The sequence below is a fragment of the Arachis duranensis genome, chromosome 10, assembly GCF_000817695.3.
Source record: "Arachis duranensis cultivar V14167 chromosome 10, aradu.V14167.gnm2.J7QH, whole genome shotgun sequence".
Taxonomy (NCBI): Eukaryota; Viridiplantae; Streptophyta; class Magnoliopsida; order Fabales; family Fabaceae; genus Arachis; species Arachis duranensis.
In genome coordinates this window covers 6,911,866-6,923,000 of record NC_029781.3, presented here as the reverse complement: position 1 = coordinate 6,923,000, position 11,135 = coordinate 6,911,866, and the positions used below count along the sequence as shown (strand labels likewise).

The 11,135-nt window shown below is 30.7% G+C and overlaps 1 protein-coding gene across 1 annotated transcript; it reads left to right on the top strand.

The window, feature by feature from the left end:
* Window positions 1-1,558: 1,558 nt before the first annotated feature.
* On the top strand, window positions 1,559-5,859 carry LOC107468838 (cytochrome b561 domain-containing protein At2g30890). Its single transcript, XM_016088211.3, has 4 exons — window positions 1,559-1,937; window positions 2,654-2,815; window positions 4,271-4,419; window positions 5,304-5,859. The coding sequence occupies exons 1-4, from the start codon at window positions 1,800-1,802 to the stop codon at window positions 5,617-5,619; spliced, it is 765 nt and encodes a 254-aa protein (XP_015943697.1). The 5' UTR covers window positions 1,559-1,799; the 3' UTR covers window positions 5,620-5,859.
* Window positions 5,860-11,135: the final 5,276 nt, after the last annotated feature.

The window sequence follows — 11,135 nt, the reverse complement described above, 5'->3', positions numbered from 1 at the left end:
AAAGTGTTATTCTAACTTATTAAAAAATATAAAAATTAATATTTATTTTTAAAAGTATAATAATAAATAATTTTTAAATATTTAAAAAATTTATCACAAAAAATAAATTAAACAAAAATTAGACATTCACCAATAATAATAATAAAAGGGTAATGAAGTAACTGACAATAGTTTACTAGTGACATGAAACAAACATGGTTTGATCTCGAAGTGGGGCGTTATGCCTAAATGAAAAGTCAAGTAACGATGTTTGATATTGAAAAGTTGAAAATCTTTCAAGAATATGATCTTATCGACACCTTCAATTTATTTAATAATCAAAATTCTGTATATACTGTCTTTGTTTTTTCATATTTGGTTGGTGAAGGAGTCTATTCAAGCATGATATAATGATGCGTATGCAATAGTGGGAAGCAAAAGATAATGTCTTTCAGATACTTGAATTCTACCATGGCCAACTTTTCTATCTTTCTTACTTTCTTTGTATACATATATATGTGTGGGGTTAATTATAGTATATTGTGAAAATTAAAAAAAGTTATATAATCATTTTTATCACATTCTATTATATATTTAAAAAAAACTATTTAAATAATGGAAATACGTTTTTATATATATCGAAAATAATATATAAATATAAAAGTCAATAGGTGTGCGGATGATTATTCTAATATTAAGATTTAGATAGATAATTTGAAAATGTAGTATGTTTTAATTTTATATATGTTTGTTCATGTTGTTCAAAAAAGTTATTGGTTATCTAGCATTACCCTATTTATATATGTGTGTATATTTATATGTATTTTGCATATTTGTAATAAAATAATAAATTATTGGGTAAAGTATACTTTTTGTCCGTAAAATTTGACAAAATTTTTAAAAATACTTCTAAGTTTTTATTTTGTTTCAAATTTGTCCCAAAAATTTTTTATTTGCATCGAATATATCCCTGATGGCTAATTTTTTAAAAAATTTAAGATAAATTCAACAACAATTTCATAAAAACAATCCTCAACACAAGTAAATCAAACATAATTTTCACGCATTATTGTTAGATTGGTCTTAAATTTTTTGAAAATTTTAGCTGTCGATGGTATATTTAATACAAATCGAAAATCTTTCGGACAAAATTAAAACAAATAAAACTTAGAGATATTTTGAAACTTTTGCCAAATTTCAGGAACAAATATATACTTTACCCATTATTATTAAAATAACTAAATTTTATACAAGAAAATAATTAAATTTTTTATAATAGAATAATCAAATATTTTATCAATATAGAAAATCAATCATCATTCATCTATTACTCATCATTGATTTTTTTTATATTTTTATTTGTATTTTGATTATAAATAATATATAGTTTGATTCTATTATTTATAAAATTTAACTATAAATGTAAATATAAAATAATCTCATTATTTTATATTAAATTGTTCCATTGAAATCTGACACACTTTGGCTCTATGCAATGCAAGTCCACATTCTTCCTCCATAAACTCAGAAAAAGGCTGTTAAAGTAGTGAACCCCACAAAGTTTGACATTATATTCCATATTTCATATTTCTTATTTCTAAATTCATTCCCACTACCTTGCATTTATTTATAAAGATCCTGGGAACTAATTAAAACCATCAATTTCCATGCAACTATGTCACTTTAAGCTGCAATATTAACATACATACACTTAATTATTAGGAATATGGTTAGAGCTTAACAATCCTCTGAGTTCTGACCTCTCTCACCACAAATTGTATCTCAATTCTCTCCTAGAGGTTCCAGCAGGAGAAGAAGAAATGGGTATTGAGAAAAAGCTCTTTGAAGCAAGTCTTGTTCTCATCTTGTTTACTACCCTTGTTAGTTCATCACAAGAGCAAAACAATAAGGAACTCATAGCCACTCATGTTTTAAGCACCAAAGGCAACCGTATTGAGGTATTATTACATTTATTCTTCTTCTTCTGCAGCATTGTCACTTCATTATTCCCCTGCTTCCTAAAGTTCAGTGAAGTATAACATTTTTTTCCTAATATATATTATCTCATCACTAGTAAGAGTCAAGAGCAAAAGTTAGTTTTTCAAACTCAAAACGCTTTATTTTTCAAAAATATTCGGTAACAAAAAAACATTAGCAAAAAACATTCAAAATTTGTTTTATTTAGTATTTATTAAATATTGTAACAATTAATAAATGTTAAATAAAACAAGTTTTTACTGATTTTTTTATCTCTTTAATATTATTATTATTATTTTTATGAATTTACTCAAAACCTGGGTAATTTTGTAAGCCAAATAATTTTTCATGAATAAATTTTTTAAAGGTTTGAATCTTTGTTCTTTTATGAATAATTTTGTGAGCAATAAAATTTGTTCTAGATAATTTTGGTACTTTAATTTTCTCAAATTTCTTCTTTTGGGTATGATTATTGATTGGTTGAAGAACAAAATAAACTAAAAATCTTCATAAATTAGCCTTTTATGTTTAATTTGCGCATTTTTAAATTCTTGTGTGAGAATTTTTGGACCAAACAATCTTAATAAAAAAATTCATACACATAAGATATCCTTTTTTTCATGCCAATTAAGGCTCATTCACGTGAGCATTGTCGTTTGTGAAGCTAACTTGTATTATGGTTTTTTCATATATGAAGATGAATCCAAGACTTGTATTGGAAATCACAGTTCATGGTTTTCTGCTATGGGCCTCAATGGGGTTCTTGATGCCTTTTGGTATTCTAGCAATCAGACATGGAAACAGAGAGCAGAATCCAAAAAGGCTTAGGATTATTTTCTATCTTCATGCAATTTTGGAGGCAAGTATATCTTACCCCCTCTATTACAGGATAATCCTTTTGAAAGAATCTCTAAAGTGAAAAAAAAAATTATAAAATAATAAACTAAGAGATTATTCATTATTAAAATTATAATTTTTATCACGGTAAATTTTATTATATTGATTTAAGAGTATTTAGTCTTTTATTCTTTTATTTTACTAATTTTCTTATTTTACAAGAGGTTAATCCAATTCTTTTAATAATTATGCTAAGAAATCAGTCACTAAATTAACTACGTACTAATATAAAATATATATTAAAAATAAATTAAACAATAAATATATTTATATATATATATAATAATAATAATAATTATTTTAGTGACTGATTTATGTTGTACACGTAATATTTTCGTTCTTTTAATTATTATATTTTTAGAATAATGCTACTGTTGGCAAGCATTTATGGTTTTGATTGAGAATTAATTTAATAGGTCAATTAAAGTTATTCTTAGAAAATACTTATCAGCCCATAAAAAACAAACAAACAAAGATGGAAGATTAATATTTTTATTTATTTTAGATTTATGTCAATACTAACCGATTTTTTTCACAAATATTTCAAATTCGTATAAGCATTATCATTAAGAAAAACAAAATTTACCCACATTTGTCTGTATTTTACTACGGACTTATTTAATTAAGTTCTTTCAGGGATAACATTTGAATTTTCACATATTAAATTTAATGAGTAAAATCTAAAAAGATTTAATAAACTTGTATCCTAAAAGCACATTTTAAAAAGATAATAATAAAAAAATTTTGATATTTTTTATGTATTCATTAAAAATATAAAAAAATTAATTTTTATAATAATTTTTATAAAATATTTTTTATGGTATGCTTAAGAGCATAAATTAGCAAAACCTAAAGTAAAAAACTTGTTTTAAAAAGCTTGGTAGTTAGTAATAAGGTCAAGTGATTAAGTACTATTGCCTCCTAGATTCTTGACAAAGACAATAATGGATACGTTGAGAACAAGAAAGTGAAAGTCATTATATATTAAATAGACTTTCAAACAAATAAAGTCTGTGAAAAGAACCCACAAATTATGCTCTTGGCTGTGGTACTATTACTAACCACTAACCAGCAAAGTCATAGTTATCAATGCAAGTAAAAAATGAAAGTAAGTATAAGAAAAAAAAAACACACAAAACAAAAATAGTAAATAGTTATATATATAAGGCTCATTATACAGGAACTTTTACCCTTATTTTTCATTGAAAATAGTAATAAAAGTAAAATTGATTATTAAGATGTAAGTATTTTGATCTTTTAGTCAGGATCTTAATTAGATTCAAATATATAAAAAAAAATTAGGGGAAAAAGAACACCAACAAAAGAAATTTTTCATTACATTAGTTATCCTTGCCTTTTAAATATTTAATATGTTAATACATAATATATTTATACTTTGTGTTTTATTTTCCAACAGATGCTTGCTATAGTTATTGCCACGGCAGGGGCAATAATGTCCATAAAAAATTTTAATAACCTCTTCAACAATAATCATCAAAGATTAGGGGTTGCATTATATGCTGTCATCTGGCTTCAACTTGTACTTGGTATCTTTCGACCACAAAGGTAAAAATAATTGCATTGCCTCTTAGTAATGATTAAAAAAATGTTTTATCTACTTAATTTTTTTTTCCTGGTTAGGCCATTCACACTTGCACCCTAGAAATCCAAGCATGGATTGTTTTGCACTTTCCCATTGATAACCCATTATGCGTTTAAGTAATTTAATAAAATAATGTATTTTTAACCATAAGGAATGTTAATACATTATTCAAGATTTGAACCATTGAATTAATTTCTATAAAAAAAAAACATTGAATTAATTTAGTACATGATATCACAAGTTCAATCTGATACATCTAAGATGCTGCCTACAATTATATGCATTCTGATATATTTTAGGATTAATTATTCTGTCAATCTCTATAATTTTACCAAATTTTTAGTTAAATTTTTATATTTTTTTCTTTTTAATTAAGTCCTCATACTATATTAGATTTTGAAAGTAAGTCTCTACTGTGATAGAAACGTTGAAATTAACAAAATATTCTGTTAAACTATATAGAATATTCAATAAAATGTTAGGCATATTCGATTTGTTTAACAAAATATTCTGTTAATTTTATCGTTTTTGTTACGGTAGGGACTTAATTACAAAATCTGATATAATATAGGACTCAATCAAAAAAAAATATTGGAACCTAATTGAAAATTCATTGAAACTATAAACACCGACAGAACAATTAAACCTATATTTTATATACTCCTTCAAGTTGGCTAATAAATACATTTCATATAATTCTAGTCTTCCTTAAATCATAATTCTTTTTAAAGAAACCTAGATACAAGTTTGTTACTTTTTGAAAAATTATAAACTAATTTCACTTTATTTAATATTTTAAACTGGTTTGTTAATTTTATTAAGGAGAATTTTATTTATTTATTTTCAGGGGATCGAAAAGAAGAAGAGTGTGGTTCTTGGCACACTGGATAGTGGGAACTTCAGTGTCACTACTTGGTGTGTTGGCTGTATATACTGGCTTAGGAGCCTATAGAGAGAAAACATCCAAAAATACAAAAATTTGGAATATATTCTTCACAATTCAGATAACTTTGATTGTGTTTCTCTACCTTTTTCAAGAAAAGTGGGTCTATATACAAAACCAAGGAGTGCTTTTGGGCAATGAAGTAGTGAATCTTAGGTCTCAAGAGCCCCCTTATCATCAAGGTCAAAAGGACAAAGTGTTGAAGCCTGAATCTTGTTGACATGAAGAATGAACTAGAAATACCATTAATTTATTGAGGAGGACTTTTGCATAGGATTAGGATACAATTTATTTGAAAACATGTATAATTGAATATGTGAATTTATAATTTGTTTTTTTATTTCTTGGAGGATGAGGGGACAATTGGGGAGAGGGGGTTGGGATTTGAAGATATATGAGATATATTGGTTTAATGTTTGTTCTTTGGAAAATAAATTAAGTAAAAGTGTAATTTCATGGAGATCATGAAGTTAATTTACAAGATGCACATGATAATTTGGGGTATAATATTAAATTGGTTCTCTACGTTTGGGGTGAATTCTATTTTAGTTTCCAACGTTTAAAGTGTCCTATTTATATTCAAAATAGTTTTGATTAGTCTCAATCAAGTCCTGCCATTAAGTCATAGTAAATTGGTAACGGTGTGTTCGACGTGGGCGTTTGAAGGGGTAGAGATTAATAAATGTGTAAGTGTTCCCGCGTTGAGACAGAACGCATTCTCTAACACTTATTCTTCTTCTTCTTCTTGTGAAGTACGAAACGAAAAAAAGACCCACAAATCCTACCGATCGTCATTCAAGGGTTGCGATTCGAATGTAGAGAGGTAACATTGTCGTTCACTAATATTCAAGTTCCACCCTAGCAGTTAGTTTGAAACCCTTAATCTCTTGAAGAAGATTGTGTCAAGTATTCATTTATCAAATTTTCTCTACCCATTTGATTTTCATCTTAATGCATGATGATATGTGATAATGCTGTATGTGTGATTGTATTTTTTTATAGCTCAATATTTGTTTCTTATTTTGTTTTAAAAGTTTTTATTTTGCCCTAGTGATTGAATTTATGCTTTTCTGTTGTTGCTGTATGTGTGATTGTATTTTTTTATAGCTCAATATTTGTTTCTTATTTTGTTTTGAAAGTTTTTATTTTGCCCCAGTGATTGAATTTATGCTTTTCTGTTGTTGTTGATTAATGTGAGAATTTTATTGAGTATGTTATATTTGTCTAACAGTTGTTGAGATAATGAGTTATTTTAGTGATAAGATATATGATGGAGAAAAGTTTGGGTTTGATGGTGAACATTTACACTATGTTGGGGGTGAGACTTTCATAATGGACTACTGTGATGAAGATATATGGAGTAAGTTTGAGGCTACTAAGATAGTTGTCGAACATGGTTATTTAGTAGAGAACATCGCTGCGATGTGGTATAAGTCTCCAAAAGAAGAAACAGAGGAAGCACTGAGGATACTTCAAACAGACAAGGATGTAATGGAGATGGCCAAAATTAGACTGAGAGACAACATAGTGGAGCTTTTTGTTGTTCACAAAGATGGTACAACTGCTAGAAAAGTCTGTACCAGTGAGGAAGTTCAAGAGATAGATGGTGGTGAGGTTGGTGCATCCATTGTGAAAATTGTTGGGTCTGATCCAATTATGGTGCATAAGGCCCAATAATCTGAACAGGCCAAGGTGGGTAAGTGGTGCAGAATTTACAACCACAAACTAACCAGCAAGTGTACCGGGTCGTACCAAGTAGTACCTCATGTGAATGAGGGTCGATCCCACGAGGATTGATGGACTAAGCAACAATGGCTGATTAATTTACTTAGTTAGACAAACAGAAAATGGTGTTTGAGAGTTTAAAAAGCATTAAACAAGAAACTCAGAATATCAGAAGACAGGCAAATAAATAAGTTGGGAATAAAATATGGAGAAAGTAGTTAAGGCTTCAGAGTTATCTATTTTTCGGATTGACTTTTCTTATTAATTTATTTTAATCATGCAAGATTTAATTCCTGGCAAACTATATATGACTAAAACCTAATTCCTTAGACCTTTTTAGTCTCCTCTAAAATTCATCAACCGCCAATTCCTTGGTCAATTAATTCCAATTAGCGGGTGAAGTTCAATTCTAGGTATGTGCCACAGAAATCTTAATTACCCAAATATAAGAGGATTATATGCCACGTATCCCGTTAAATCCAGATAATTAGAAATTTAGGAGAATATGTTTTCAAGCTATTGTTCAAGTAAAGAGCTTTTCTAAGTTCAAGTAAAGAGCTTTTCCAAGTTATACAAGAACTCAATTAGAAAGAGGGTCATACTTCCGTTCCACCCAATTTCATAAAATAAAGAACGAAAATAATTCTTGAAATATAAATCAGTACATAAATTAAAATAGAAAAAAATAAGGAACAGAATCAATCCATACAATAGACAAAGCTCATAACCTTAACAGTGGAGGTTTAGTTGCTCATGAAAAAGAGTGAAAACTAGAATTCTAATAAACTGTGAATTTTTTGAGATGAGATGGAATAATCCTCGAAGAGAAGTTTCTTTTCCCTTTTATATCTAATCCTAATTAATTTAAAATCTATTTTCTAAAACTAAAATAATATCTTTTTCTAATTTAAAATAGAATACAAATTTAAATCAGAATTAGTTAAAATCTTCGAGCCTTGTAATGTGGGGACCACTTCGCTTCGTAGGAGTGGCGCCTAACTTGAAGAAGGACCGCGCCTAACTTGAGTGGAGGGGTGTTGGATTATGCCTTACTTGGATCAAGGAAAAGGGCCTTGCGCCTTGCTTGGATTTCCATGCACCTTACTCAAGGCATTGTCCTCATGGCTGCGCCTTACTTGGACCTTCCCGAGAGTACAAGAATCATTGGTCCACCTTGCTGTGTGTAGTTGTTGTATCTTGTGCCTAACTTGAGATTTCTCAAGTTAGGTGCCGCCCTTGCAGATTTTATGGAAAAGAAGTATGAACGATTATATATCGTTGGAAAGCTCTGAAAATTAGCTTTCCAACGCCACTAGAATCACATCCATTGGACTTCTGTAACTCGAGTTATTCAGGTTTGAGTGCAGAGAGGTCATGGTTGACAGCATCATTCGCATTCTTCTCTTCTTCTGCAGAAACTCCATCAAATCCATCCGAATTCTATCTAAAATAAACAGAATTGCACACGACTCAAAGTAGCATCTATAGTGGCTAAAAGATAATTAATTTTCGATTAAACTCAACAAATTAAATGCAAATTCACTAGGAAAAGATAAGAAAGATGCTCACGCATCACAACACTAAACTTGAATTGTTACTTGTCCTAAAGCAACCAAACTAATATAGGCTTAGGATGTGAATTTGCATGAGAGTGTGAGTTTGATTAAGCTCATGTCTCTTCTTATAGTGGGGTTTACAACTGCAATCCTGAATAGTTTTGGCATCTCACTCTTCTTTGAATCAGAAGGATGTTATGTCATTCGGAATTAGAATCTGGAGAATATTATGAATTTTCTAATCTTTTGTACTTCAGTTTAATCCTTGAACACAGTAAATTTCCTTTGATTCTCTTCTCTTTGGTGCTTTGCACCTTGAGCCTAGCTGTGACTTTAAATGTTTTATCTCAAGCTTCATTTGACACAAAAACACCACAAGCACTTAACTGGGAAACTCTCTTTAAGTTCTGATTTTTCTTTCATTTACTCCCAGACAGTGGTGCTCAAAGCCTTTGGCATACTCTGTTAAATGCAATTGATATCGACTCTTAGTGTTCTGTCTCAAGGATTACTTGACACAATCACACCACAAGCATATGACCAGGAAAACAACTCTTTGAGCTTTTAATCATGTCTGACCTCCTTAGTCATTGATGCTTAGAGCCTTTGACCTTGCTTTTTTTTTTTGCTGTTTCTTTTGCTTCAAGGATTAAACTTTCACTTATTGCAGAGAATTCATAATAGTTTTCTAAATTTTTGTTCCTCGTACATCAATATTCTTTGATTCAAATTTAAATATGCACTGTTCATGTCATGCATTCAGAATCACAAAATATACCACCACATTTGGATAAATGAGACTACTATTAAGAATAAACTCAATTTCTCACACATTACATCCTCTTTTTCTTCATTCTTTTTTATTTCAAGCTCAGTGAGCAATACATAAGACACTTTCCAGAATTAAAGCAAATAACAGAAATTTTTAAAAATAGCAGACTTAAACTAACCCTAGGAACTTAAATAATAAAGGATCATGCGATAAATAAAGCAAAAATAACAGAAAACAGGAATATATTAAAGTAATGGCAAACTATTATAGAAAGTGAAAAGAACTAGACCACCTCAATCTCCCTCATGGGGATCTCTCTCCTCAGGCTGTGCTCCGTGAGATCCTCTCAGGCGGCTGTAGTCCTGTCGCAGCTGATAAATTTCCTGCCGCTAACATTCCTAAGCAGCCCGCATCTCATCGAGGGTGGTGCAGAGGTGTGCCCAACGGCTGTCCTGTACCGCTCTCATCTCCTCCACATATGCAGTGTGTTGTTGCCAGCGGCTGTCATTTGCTACTCTCATCTGCTCAATGGAGGTGGTGAGATGCTGCCAATATTCTTGAGGAGGGTTATGCTTCTGTTCTTGAGGTGGTGGCTGATCCTGCTGAGCTTCCTCCTCAACCTGCTCTTCCATGCGAGCTCTGTGCTGTTCTCTGTGGGTCTCCATTCTCTTCTTTGTAATTGGTTTCTCAACAGAGATGGGGATATCATTCTCCATCCTTATCCCTGCTGCTTCACACAGGTGGTAAATCAAATGTTTCTTATAGGGGTTGGAGGCAATCTTGTATATTTTCTCTGAGATAATATCCTCCACCTCCACCACTTCTCCCTGTATGATGCTGTAAATCATGACATCCCGGTCCAAAGTGCATTCGGACCGGTTGCTAGTAGGCATGATGGACCTTCGGATGAAATCCAACCATCCTTTAGCTAAAGGGACTAGATCAGCACTCTTCAAGTGATTCGACTTTCCCTCAACACCTAGCCTCCACTGAGAACCTGGAATGCATAATTTTTCAATGACCAGACCCAGCTTCTGATTATGGTCCATTTGCAAACTGTAACTGGGGGCTAGCTGAGGTGGACACAGCAGGTGGAGGACTTCTCTAACGCGTTTTGGGGAGAATCTAATGGTCTTGCCTCTTACATAACTTTCATAAATCTTCTCATTTACTCCCTCAACATCCTTGTATGTGATCTAGAGGTTTTCATAAAACTCTTGGACCATTAATTGCCCAACCTCTATGTGTGAATTGCACATAAAATTCCACCCTCTGCTGTCAATTTGAGACTGAATTTCCAGATAGTCATCCAGCTTCAATGCAAATCTTTCCTCCGGAACCATAGTTGGACCTGAATCTGTTTGTGTCATAAGAACTAGTGGGCGGTTCTTTCCCTTTTCTTTTCTTTGAAGGTGTAGTCTTGGGTGCCATTACAACAGAAAAATAGAAAGAAAAACAGAAATCAGAGCGATACAACACCAAACTTAAAAATTTTGCTCGTCCCCGAGCAAACTAAAGAAATACAAGGGGGTAGAAGAAAGAAAAATAGAAATTCAAAGAGCATAAAATAAAAGACAATGCTAAAAGAAAATATTTCCTATTTTTTTTAAATATATCAGAAAAGAAACTAAAACAAAAAAAAAGGGGGGACAAAGGGGGATTTTTGGTGAGGTGTATAAGGGG